The sequence below is a fragment of the Cyprinus carpio genome, chromosome B2 (genome assembly GCF_018340385.1).
Source record: "Cyprinus carpio isolate SPL01 chromosome B2, ASM1834038v1, whole genome shotgun sequence".
NCBI classification, from domain to species: Eukaryota; Metazoa; Chordata; class Actinopteri; order Cypriniformes; family Cyprinidae; genus Cyprinus; species Cyprinus carpio.
In genome coordinates this window covers 10735090-10748648 of record NC_056598.1, presented here as the reverse complement: position 1 = coordinate 10748648, position 13559 = coordinate 10735090, and the positions used below count along the sequence as shown (strand labels likewise).

Genomic DNA, 13559 nt, shown 5'->3' with positions numbered 1-13559 from the left:
ACCACGATGCAGGCACGATTGTCCCCCTGCTCGTATCGAGTCGATCCTCATCTCAGTCGAGAGAGTCAAAGAAGGCCAGTCACTCACTGTCAAACAATTTCAGAGATTGTTGGGTCTGATGGCAGCTGCGTCCAACGTGATACCTTTTGGCCTGCTGTACATGAGACCCCTACAGTGGTGGCTCAAGACCAAGGGATTTTCCCAGAGGGGCAATCCACTTCGAACTATCAAGGTAACGCGGCGCTGCCTCCGTGCCTTAGACATGTGGAAGAAACCTTGGTTCTTGAATCAGGGCCCAGTGCTGGGAGCTCCTGGTCGGCGTGTAACACTAGCGACGGATGCTTCCCTCACTGGCTGGGGTGCGGTCATGAGTGGCCACCCTGCCCGCGGTCTGTGGAGCGGTCGCCATCTGACATGGCATATCAATTGTCTAGAAATGCTAGCAGTTTATCGTGCACTGAAGCACTTCCTCCCAGACCTAAGGGATCACCATGTGTTGGTGCGCACTGACAACCACATCGGTGGTCTCTTACATCAACCACCAGGGAGGTCTGCGTTCGCGCCCCTTGTACAAGCTGGCGCACCAGATCCTTGTGTGGTCCCAGGACAAACTCCTCTCACTCAGAGCAGTATATATTCCTGGGAAACTGAATGTGGGAGCAGACATACTGTCGAGGCAGGGGCCGAGGCCCGGGGAATGGAAGCTTCACCCCGAGGTGGTGGAGCAGATATGGAGAGTTTTTGGCAGAGCTCAAGTAGACCTCTTTGCAACTCAGGAGACAGCACAATGTCCCCTTTGGTTCTCTCTAGTTCATCCAGCTCCCCTGGGACTGGACGCTATGGTACAGACCTGGCCGAGGCTTCGTCTGTACGCATTTCCCCCTATTGCTCTGCTCCCGGGAGTTCTGGCGAGAGTACGCCAGGACGGGGTCCGTCTATTGTTTGTAGCCCCGTTCTGGCCGGGCCGAGTATGGTTCGCAGATTTGGTCTCGCTCCTCGACGGCTCTCCTTGGGAGATACCGATCAGGGCAGACCTACTCTCACAGGTGCAGGGCACGATAATTCACCCTCGCCCGGAGCTGTGGAAGCTGTGGGTGTGGCCCCTGAGGGGGCGCAGTTCATAGCATCCGGTCTCTCAACCGAGGTTGTTGAGACCCTCCTCCAATCCAGAGCTCCCTCAACGAGGAAACTGTATGCCCTGAGGTGGAAACTCATCACCTCATGGTGCAGAGACCGCCAGCTAGACCTAGTAAACTGCCCAGTTGGTACAGTTCTGGAGTTCCTACAGGCCAGGCTCTCTGCAGGGTTGACCCACTCCACGCTGAAGGTCTACGTGGCGGCCATTGCGGCCTACCACGCCCTTCTCGATGGTCAGTCTTTGGGAAGACACCCCTTAGTTACACGTTTCCTCCACGGTGCGCTGAGGCTGAGACCTCCAGTAAGGTCCCGTATTCCCCCGTGGGACTTGGTTGTGGTGCTAGAAGCATTGTGCAGACCTCCATTTGAGCCTATTCAAGATATCTCAGACAGACATCTGATGCTTAAAACCGCCTTTCTGTTGGCCATTACCTCTCTGAGGAGAGTAGGAGACTTGCAGGCCCTCTCAGTGGCCCCTACTTATCTGGACTTTGCACCTGGCATGACCAAAGCGTTCATATACCCTCGAGCGGGATATGTTCCTAAGGTCCCCTCTGTCACACCACAACCTGTAGTGCTGCAGGCCTTCTGTCCTCCTCCCTTTCGGGAGCCCGACCAAGCGAAGCTAAATTGTATGTGTCCAGTTCGAGCACTGGACGCATATGTCCACAGAGCTGCCCTGAGGAGAAAAACAGACCAATTGCTTGTATGCTATGGTCCCCCCAAGAGGGGTTCTCCTGCTTCTAAGCAGTCTATTAGTCGTTGGATAGTCGAGGCTATCAACGTCACCTATGAGTCCTCTGGTCTTCCCCCACTGTTGGGAGCCAAGGCTCACTCCACACGGGGTATGGCGGCCTCCAAGGCGTTTTTGGCAGGTGTATCCATGCTGAACATCTGCAACGCGGCGGGGTGGTCCACGCCCTCTACATTCGCAAGATTTTCTGGCTTAGACATGCCAGTCACTCCAGGTGCATCCGTCCTCTCGTCCTAAGCTGTGCTCTTCGGATACACACTAGGCAGGGGTTTGGTAGTCTGGCAGCGTTGGTACTCGTTCCCCAAAGCGTTCGACGCAGCTCGAGTTCCTGAAGAGGAACGTCTCTAGGTTACGTATGTAACCCTAGTTCCTCGAGGGAACGAGACACTGCGTCTCGGAGCCATACCCCCCGGCACCCCTGCTGGCGCTTGCTGGTACTTGAAGCTGATGCCAGCTGCGCAGTATGTGCTTTTTTGTAGCTTCCTGGTCGCTTATGTCACCCCGCCCGTGACGTCACACTCTTTCATTGGACTGATTACACACGATATTCAGAGTCGCTCACGCTAGACGCGTTCCCAAAAAGGGTTAGACGCAGCGTCTCGTTCCCTCGAGGAACTAGGGTTACATACGTAACCTAGAGACGTTCTGTAATGTAATGTGCTAAATCAACAATGACTTAAAAAAAAAAAAAATATGACTGTTTACAACTGTCATACAACTATGCTAAGTAAGTGCAAAACAATATAATGCAATTTAAAATTATAAAACTCTACAGTGTTATGTTAACAAATATATTCAGTGTGCTGAAGGATGTGTGTCCTGTCATTCCTGTTACTCTGGTCAGTCCTGTGACTATGACGTCAATCCGGTTACTGTCATTAATTTAAAGAAAAGTTGTAAAAATTATATTTGATACAGCCTTCCAAGTTTTTCCATTGTAACTTTATTTTATTTTGGACAAACCCCTTTTTTTATGTCTCTCTTGTATTGTAAAAACATATATTTTTTCTTTATTGGTATGTGGTCACCATCCAAAATTAGGATGTTCTTGGTCATCTGAATGACAAATATAAAAACAAAAATAAATAAAAAATCCAAAATTTGAAACAATCCCAATGAAAAGAGGGACTAAATTGATGCTCATATATGTTAAAACTATCACATAGTTCTAATTAAACTATAGTATCTAGCAATGCTTATGACGGTAACAGTGTTGACAAAAATACCAAAGCATGAGGTAGAAAAATAGTCATAAAATAAGAAATTACATAGCCTGAGATGGCACAATACAATAGTTCTTGTCATTTTAAGGTGTCTTCATTTCATGGATATTTTAAAAAAACAAAATGATTAACCTTATTATTTTTTTAATTTTTCCAAGTGGTTTTATGGCTTAGACATGCCAGTCACTCCAGGCGCATCCGTCCCTCTCGTCCTAAGCTGTGCTCTTCGGATACACACTAGGCAGGGTTTGGTAGTCTGGCAGCGTTGGTACTCATTCCCCAAAGCGTTCGACACAGCTCGAGTTCCTGAAGAGGAACGTCTCTAGGTTACGTATGTAACCCTAGTTTCCTCGAGGGAACGAGGACACTGCGTCTTGGAGCCATACCCCCCGGCACCCCTGCTGGCGCTTGCTGGTACTTGAAGCTGATGCCAGCTGCGCAGTATGTGCTTTTATAGCTTCCTGGTCGCTTATGTCACCCCGCCCGTGACGTCACACTCTTTCATTGGACTGATTAAACACGATATTCAGAGTCGCTCACGCTAGAAGCGTTCCCAAAAAGGGTTAGACGCAGCGTCTCGTTCCCTCGAGGAACTAGGGTTACATACGTAACCTAGAGACGTTCTGTAATGTAATGTGCTAAATCAACAATGACTTAAAAAAAAAAAAAATGACTGTTTACAACTGTCATACAACTATGCTAAGTAAGTGCAAAACAATATAATGCAATTTAAAATTATAAAACTCTACAGTGTTATGTTAACAAATATATTCAGTGTGCTGAAGGATGTGTGTCCTGTCATTCCTGTTACTCTGGTCAGTCCTGTGACTATGACGTCAATCCGGTTACTGTCATTAATTTAAAGAAAAGTTGTAAAAATTATATTTGATACAGCCTTCCAAGTTTTTCCATTGTAACTTTATTTTATTTTGGACAAACGCCCTTTTTTTATGTCTCTCTTGTATTGTAAAAACATATATTTTTTCTTTATTGGTATGTGGTCACCATCCAAAATTAGGATGTTCTTGGTCTCTGAATGACAATATAAAAAACAAAAATAAATAAAAAATCCAAAATTTGAAACAATCCCAATGAAAAGAGGGACTAAATTGATGCTCATATATGTTTAAAACTATCACATAGTTCTAATTAAACTATAGTATCTAGCAATGCTTATGACGGTAACAGTGTTGACAAAAATACCAAAGCATGAGGTAGAAAAATAGTCATAAAATAATAAATTACATAGCCTGAGATGGCACAATACAATTTCTTGTCATTTTAAGGTGTCTTCATTTCATGGATATTTAAAAAAAAAAAAAATGATTAACCTTATTATTTTTTTAATTTTTCCAAGTGGAAAAGGCACAGATTTCATGGAATTATTTCCAATTATGAAACATGAAACAAATAATTGTTTTGGCCCAAAGAAATTGTGATTTTATTACATTTATAAATAATATAAAATGTATAAATCATACAATTACAACACATACTGTAAAATGCACAACAACTTGCCCCAACCAGACATTTATGAAAAATAAATGTCGCAAAATTATACCTTTGCTTATGGTCCAACTTTACAGTCCAAAATATGATGATGTTTGAGTATTCTTGTTAATACACCAACATCATTGTATAATATTCTTGTTAAATGTTCTAATTAACAAGTTTATTGAAACAAACATACAAAACAACTGCTAGAGAAAATGCACATTTGTGTAATTTAACTTTTAAATCAAAACTCTATAGTTGCTGAGATGCCGCTCTGTAACAACGGTCTCTACTGTACAGTGCATAGAGACCAAAGACCCATTTACCACGTTCCTATTTCTGACATTTTATCACTGCTTGACACTATTTCTTGGATGCACTTCTAAATAAAGCCCCTCATGAATAAAATAAATTACCTTCAAACATGTTAAATAATTCACATTTCACTTATATCAGGTGATCTGTCACTCTACATGCCAAGAGTCTCTTGCACTTTCTCTGGGTTGATTTGCTGATCTATAGTTCACTGTAAATGTCACTGAAGCTGTAAAGGTGCACCCCCCCCCCCCACCAAAAAAAAAAAAAAAAAAAAAACTGAATTATAATGGAAAAGATGTTCAGCTTATATATATGCACAATTTTAGTAGTATCATTTTTATTAGTATACTGTTATGTGATTTGTTGATAATTCAGCCTGTTGGTATTAACTGTACTTATCATGCTAGCACATTAACACCTTGATGCAGTTCTGTTGACCATCTGTGAGATTTTCACAGGGTATGTTGTGAATTCAGTGAGCATGAAATAGATTAATATTTAAAGAACATTTTATGACCTTGCCTCCTTCAGTGTACGTGTGCCGCCAATGCTATACACATAAAAGAAAGAAAGAAAGAAAAAAAAGATGTCTAGCTTTGTAACATGTTGCATAGATTAATATTTTTGATGCTTCACCTGGGTTTATTTTGCCCAATATTTAATTTATTATGTTATTGCTATCTGATGTAAACTTGGGACTTTTAAATATTTTTTGAAAGAAGCCCCTTATGCTCACCAAAGCTGCATATATTTGATCAAAAATAAATAAAACAATTTTATTGTGAAATATTATTACAGTTTAACTGTTTTTTTCAATTATATATTTTAAAGTGTAATTTATCCCTGTGATGGCAAAGCTGAATTTTCTGCAGTCATTTCTCCAGTCTTCAGTGTCACATGAAGAAATCAAATAATCAAATCTAATATCCAGATTTGGTGCTCAAGAAAAATGTCCCATTATTATCAATGTTGAAAACAGTTGGACTGCTTTATATTTGGTGTAAATGGTGATATATATATTAGAAATTAATAAAAAGTTTTTTTACATTTTTAATCTTAATTTAATTATTTTAAGTCTTTTGTAACATTATAAATTGACCAATTAAATGCCTTCTTGCTGAATAAAAAGCATTAATTTCTTAAAAAAACAAAGTCTCAATTCTGTTGTGTCTCTGTGTTGCAAGTTCAGTGATGCAGGTAACTGTATGGTATGGTAATGGTATGGTTCACTTGGAATCTCCACCGAGGTAGTACTGAAAAAAGTACCAGGTACCAGGTATTGTACCCAGTGGAAAACCCCCCAAAAGTGAACCATACCGAACCGTTCTGTGCCGTACCATGCAGTGGAAAACCACCATTAAAGTGGCCCTATTATGGATAATGAAAGGTTCATATTTTGGTTTTGGGATTAATGAATTTAATTTTGAAATGTATGATAGGTAAAAAAATTCTTTCATTGTCTTATAATATGCATATATGATCTATAACAAAATAAAATGAATTTTGATGATAACTAAACAAACATTTAATCATTATAATACTGATTTCTCGCTAGAAATAACATCAGAAGTGCTAAAAGTTAGTCAGAAACATACACTTACACACAAACTGACCACCAAACGCAAATTTAAGGCACCATCTTTATTTTTTTATCCCAACTGTCACAGAATGGAACGCACAGGATTGTGGGATATCAAAGGCAGCGAAGGATACATCTATACTACCTTCAAAATCCGAGGTACCTCTGGAGACAGGAAGTGAAGCAGAATTTGTATTCGGACGTGCCTTGATGCCTTCATGCTTTTGGACACAACGTTAGAATTGACTATCTAGGGATGGGTAGTCCAAAAGAGTTGATTCCTTGACTCTGAATAGCCCTAGAGCCGGAGTCGACTCCAGCACTGGAATCGACTCTCGGTGTTGACTCCGAAATCGCTGTTGAGTGCTGTATATCAGCAAAGAGTGAATGAAATTAAGAGAGGATCAGTGCAGTCCGTGTGTGGTTCGTAGTCTATGCATGGGCTCAGTGTCCTTTATTAAAGGTGCCATAGAATGCAAAAATCACTTTTATAAGGTGTTTGAACACAGCTGTGTGGCCGCAGTGTGTGAAAACAACCAGCCTCTAATGGTAAAAATCCACCCACTCACTGTTTTATAATCCCAGTATATCATAAACAGTCTCTCCACACTAGCCATTCCAGATTTCTCACTACTATGACGTCACACTCGGGGAAAGTCACGCCCATTTGTGACGCTCTCTGCCATTAGCATATACACAGCCCTGTATGAGAAGAACAATTACTGTTTTGTTGCTGTAGCTGCTGGATATACAATCTGAGCGCCAAAGAGCCATTAAAAGTGTTGTGTGTTAGGATGCCCCTATGAACATAGAAGTCTCCATAGACCGCTGAGGAAATGGAAAAGTTTGTTTGTGCTAACATTTTACGCCGGACTGCCTCACAAACGAGGGTCAGATCAGCTCTGGAGTTACCAACGCTTCGTGCGCAAAATTCTAGACTCCAGACAAAGTAAGCATCACCTCTCATATTTTGTTTTCCAAGAGAGTTTTTTGGCTCTCTATAAAGCTAATGTTGCTAAAGCTACCATTGTCTCTGCCTGCTTTCACTAATGCTGCCTTCATGTGCTACCAGAATGATCTTAAATGGGATGGGTGGAAACTTAGGAGGAGGCTCGGGTGGAGCCAGGGAGGAGACAGGAGAAGCTAGGGAGGACCAGATGGAGGGAGGAGCTAGGGATGAGACAGGAGGAACTTGGAGTAGACGGAGCCAGGCGGGACCCAGGCTGCAGCTGTGAAGGCAACCCACGGAGGAGCCTAACGGAGCCAGAGGGATAGAGGGATGAGGCGCAGCTGGAGGAGTGGAGTCCCGAAGCGACGGATGGTCGACGACAGACCAAGGTGGAGCCGGAGGGATGAGGGAGTTCGGCAGAGCCAGTGGACTGCTGGGCCATGGCAGAGAGGAGGGAGCTAGGAGCCATGGTGGAGCCGCTGGGTTGACGGACCGAGGCAGAGTCTAGGACTCAGAGGCTGGAGGCGGAGACAAGGGATTCTACAGCCATGCTGATGATGGAGACTGGCAGACCCGCGGTGCTCAGGTCGGGCAGAGCTGCTGCCAGATGACAGGGGTGGAGAAGGCAGGAGCGGGAGGGTGGGTGGGGATTTCTGAGCCTTTGGGCTTTCAGGGCTGGTGTGCACTGCCTGCACATTGTGCCTGAGCATCTGATGTGCTCCAGCACCGGGAGCGCATCAGACAAGGGAACGACGGGGCTGGCAGACCTTTCAGGGCAGACTGGTAATTCCGAGGAAGGTGGGAGGAAAATGTGCATATATATCTGCCTCCCAGTCTATTAGGTCCCCTTCAAAGTCCAGCAGTCCTAGATACTCATTAAGCTCACCCTCAGCCATGGTGCAGTGGGCGGAGCTTCTTTCCACGCTCTCGCTATCCACGGCCTTCTCCCTCTTGGTGAGTGCTGTAGCCAGCTCTCGCAGCTGGTCTGATGTCACTAGCAGCTCCGGCTCCATGGTGATCCTCAGCACTGTCACCCCATACAGTGATGGCTGGTCAGTCCTGGTGGGCTCAGGCTCTCCATCATCTGTGGGCTCGGGCTTTGGCACTGGATCGGTGAGGTAAGGGCTCTGGGTCGGGCTGTGCTCTGGATCGGGGCCGGACACTCTCCAGACACCGGATGATTGCCTCCCTCCAGCTCAGTCCAGTGGTCTCTAGGAGGTCATCAGGGCAATGGTAATTTGCCCGGATCCAGAACAGTGAGTTCACCGCAGCGTCGTTGAAAGCCGTTAGAACGGCGTGCTGACTGAACTGCATACTCAAATAGGGAAAGATCCTTATGGACTAGGGAGGTGAATAACGAGGTGAGGGGATCCATAAGGAAAAACAGAAAACAAAACAATGAACAAAACAAGGAAAACAAATGTAGGGGAAACACGCAGTTTACGTCTTTTTGTCGGTCGGGTCTTCTGTCAGGAACTGTGTCGGAGAAAATGATGCAGAGACGTGGATCCAGATACAGGCTTTAATGCAATCCAGAACACAGGGGAAATCCAACAAGGAATGGCTGGTGACACATGAACATGACGATTTAAGACCCGACAAAGACAGACAGCACAGACTGGGACTTAAAGGCACGGGGAAACGAGGACAATTAACAAGACACACCTGAACTAAATGACATGATTAACAAGAGGGAAAACTAGGTCACGGAGAGCACATGGGGAGAAAAACACTCACAGACAGTCCAGGGGTATGACAGCTATGATCCACAGCTGTTTACCACCATTATTTTGATGTCAAATTTGAACGTTGTAATTTTTTTTCTCTCTCTCAGCATAGTGATTATCTTTTCACACAGTAATACTATCTTTCATAGACCTATTCACATTTAAGCCCAATATTATTAAATGCATTTACTTTACTGATTTATAGGCTATATTAATTTTATGTATTAAAATGCTCAAGCAAATGGCAAAACAGGTAATCAAAGCCTATTCTACTTTTCTTAAGTTAAAAGGTAGTAGGCTATTACAATTTTAAATTAAAACTTACCATTGACAGAAACAGCCGTCTCGTGCCTTTTCTTTTGCATTTACATTACAAGTAATCCTGTTGGTCATAAAAAGAACTTTGTTTTCTAACTCCACGTGTGCCATCGGTTACCATGTTTATCTAAAAGTGTAGGGTGCTATTCCTTGCTTTATATGCATTTATAGTGTAATTAATAGTCTACATTTCGTATCAATCCATGTACATTTTTAACATAAGCAATGCCCTGTCACTTTACTTCAGGGTGTGCAGCAAAGAAAAAATTGACTTGGTGCGGAAACGATCACTGCAATGCTTCATATACAAACCGCTCAGAACGCATCGTGTGAATGCTCAACATGGGCACGGAAAAAAACATGCACTGCAAACGGACTATGTGTGAAACAGATGTGGAATAATAAATTGAGTTTTTAATTATACATGCTTCTGTGATAGCTTTATATTATTAATATTTGGTTATGCAATGTTAGCCTATGCTTAATGTAGGCAATAGCCTATAGGCTACATTTGGTTTTCCATATAGGCTATTCCATCATTAAACTAGCCTTAAATCATTAAAAACTGACACATAATAAAAAAAGAATAAACAAATCAGTAAGTGTATTTTTGTATTTAGGCCTATTGTATTTATTTTTTAATATCAATGCTGTTTAACACAATATACATTTAGCGCCATACCCGGGCCATTATAATGTAACAAATTCATTAAAGAATATCTTCTTTCTTATTTAATTCTCAGAGAATATTCCACCACGGCTGTTTTTCGTGACTTTTCCCTCTGTGAAATTAAGTGTCGACAACAGCATACAATGGTGATAGCTCATTTAAAGGTAATGTCACTGCTAAATGGGACTAATTTGGACAGTCATGCTAAATGGAGTTGATTCCATCGACTCCTATGGTGGGAGTCAGGAGCTGGAGTCGACTCCGAAAAACCTGGAACTGAACACCCCTATGACTATTCCAATCACACGTTGGTGAGCAGAGTTAGTGTAAATAGCCTCTGCCAACAAGGCTGGCTATTTGCACTTAGTGCAAAATAAATAAATAAATAAATAAATCTGCACACCAAACTATTTTTAAATTCATGATCCATTGAAAAATTGTATTTTACTTTAGATTATCATATAAAGTGACAACAGAACAGCTATTTATATTTATGTTCAGTAAAATACTATTTTTTAATTGATCTTGAACAATAAATTTGTTTGGTGTGCAGATTTCTTTCTTTTTTTTTTGTTTGTTTTTCATGAGTTATACGCAAAGACATGAAACTAAGTTAGGTAAATTGTTGCCTGTCACAATGGACAAAAATGTTGACTGCTGAGTGCTACAAATGACCAATCGGAATCAAGTATTCTAGAAATGTAATACAAGCAATGTAGGGTGTTGTTGTATACTGGTTTTGTGATTCTCTTAGTCACTCATCAAGTTTGTAAAAATGTATCAAACTCACCAGGGCACAGTACATCTCAGGTGGGTCTCCACAGGTAATGTTGGGTGGGTCCAGAGACACAGTCAGGTAATTGGTCATATCAGTGGCCTCAGGCTGGCAGGCCATGTAGTGCCAGGCCAGGCGGTCCTCTGCATAAACCTGGGACTTACAAACATCATAGTGCCCCCATGAGGCCGGGTAATGCTGTGTGGCATGACACAAACTCACCCACAGGGCCTGTAGTACAAAAACTAGCAGTAAGTACATGGTTGCGCCTTTCTTCTGATGCCTCATTAAATGGAGTCTGATAGATAATAAGCAGGCAGAGGATGATGAGGCAGACCGCCTCTGTGGTAACACTGAACTTTAAAGGGGAAAAAAGGCTGGCAACTGTGCCAGTTTTGACTCAGCTTCCTTAGGCCGCTCTAATTTCACTCATTTGTTTTTTTTGTCTGATTGTGTTGCAGGGGCGCTTGAATGTGTTTTGACCAAGTTGCGGTAAGCATAGGTCACCAGTGTGAAAGAATGATATTAATTCCTTCTTGAAGCCATTAGTGGAGGCCATTGCAGATCATCCGCCTGTCCATCGCTGTTTCTCATATGCTCTCTGCAGTCTGTGGGGGATAAGAACAAAAGGAGAGGAAAACAAGAATGTGTCAGCGAAGGAGATTTCAGTACTGGTGTTGTGCGAATAACGAGGAGCCCGGTGGAAAAGGTGAGGAGGTGCAGGTCAAGTGTTTTCTATAGCTGAGACAGAGTTCATAGAGAAATATCCTAAAAATACCTGCTTATTACGGAAGACAAATAGCCAAACATCCCTGTAGGCACAAACAGACTGTGTAAGTCTGCACATCTTTCCACAGTGCAACCCTCAAACGTCTCTCAGCAATTTGAGATTTCAAGGATTCTGTTCTAGTGTGAGGAAAGCTGTGGTGGAAAGAGGCCAATATTTTTTCTAGATATAGAAATGGTATGCATACTTCATATTTCATAGACCTTAATGGATTTCATAGACCTTTTAATGTCAGAGACAGATGCCCTTATTACTAGTGCTACACTGCAAAAAATATTTTGTGTGGTGGCCTAAAATGTGCTTTATGCGATAACATAAAAGTAACTGGTTTTATATAAGTAAAAAATATTTAATTGGATCCATTTAATATGACTGAATCAACCAGGCCACAGCAGGTTACAGCAAATGAAAGTCATTTTTAAGGGTCAGTTCAGGTTGAACTAGATGTTGGGCTAGTTCAGCTAAAAATGACATTTCTGTCATCATTTACTCACCCTCATGACCAGGGGCTGTCAAGTTCCAAATATGACAAAAAAGCATCATAAAAGTTTCATCAAAGTGGTCTGTATGATTCAAGCACTGCATTTTAAGTCTTCTAAAGTCATTCAAAGCTTTGTGTCAGGAACTGAAGAGAACGTAAGTAGGTATTCATAAAATATCCCATCTATCATAGCTCTCAAATCTCTCTCTTTCTTTTTAAAATATGCACATATTAAAATTTGATACATTGAGATAATTTACAACACATAAGAAGCAACGACCTGTGGCATTGTTGCCATCAAACCTGGTGTTACACATTTTAACACACCATATTTGAATATGCATGAACATTAATGAGATTTGAAAGGTGCACCGATTATCAGTTAATACATTTCTGCCTTTTCCTCACGCAAAGCTATCATATGGTTTCAGAGGACTGCAATGCACACTTATAATAAACAGAACATTATCGTCCATTGTTGTGGATGCTAATATTTTTATCTCTATTGTTATCTTTTTCATCATTTTGGCTCAAAGTCCCCTGTCACAATTCACTTTAATTATATGGAAAAGAGCAGTATGAACACACTGCTAAATGTCTCCTTTGTGTTCCACATACAGTAAGTCTAGTCCTTTAAAATAACATTTTCACTTTTTATGTTGTATCAGTAATTATCAATAATTTAAAATCAATAATGAAAACATGCTCACACATTGGCCATACAGTATGAAAAAACAGGTTTCTGAATGCACCTCTCCATCATATCTATCAAAATAAGGAATCCTTGATGTTGAGGTAGGATTGGTTAGGTCTGTGCCCCCTCAAATAGTGGGACGAGCCATGATAGATGAGACAGAGCAGCCTCTAAATGTGCTTTGTCAATCATGTTGACGTCTAACAAGGAGCCAATTACCACGTTCAGCCCCTGGCACGGGGCAGGATGTGATTAATAAGACATTACTGTATAGCCGTCAGCATCATGGGTTTCATAAAAAATGTCAGTAATAGGACTGAAATAGGGATTGCTCTAAAGCACAAGAACAGGCAATAAGTAAAAGGCGGCAGTCATGGATAGTGGGATAGATAAGGTGCGGTCCGATATCACACAAGTGTTTTATCACACTCCTAATCCAGATAAAGCTTCAGACTCCCAGTCCTGTGATTAGGTTACAGTAGAGATGGGAGAGACTTTTTTTCCCATGCACTTAACACTAGGAATTTGAGAAGTGTGAGCTTATCAGGCTTGCATTAGAGAGGAAACTAATACATCGGAGGGAGATAACTTCCTTAGTTTCCTGGAATTTTCTAGAGAGGAATGGAAACCAGCTCATCACAAATAAAAGCAGG

The 13559-nt window shown here is 41.9% G+C and overlaps 1 protein-coding gene across 2 annotated transcripts in view; it reads right to left on the bottom strand.

Annotated features, from left to right (window-relative positions):
- Nucleotides 1–13559, bottom strand: part of LOC109075555 (netrin-G1-like) — a 76794-nt gene that overhangs the window by 58410 nt on the left and 4825 nt on the right. For both annotated transcript variants that reach the window (XM_042717985.1, XM_042717984.1), the window contains exon 2: nt 10960–11552. In XM_042717985.1, coding sequence (XP_042573919.1) covers nt 10960–11232 — 273 coding nt within the window. In that variant the 5' untranslated portion in view covers nt 11233–11552. The remainder of the gene's footprint in view (nt 1–10959; nt 11553–13559) is intronic.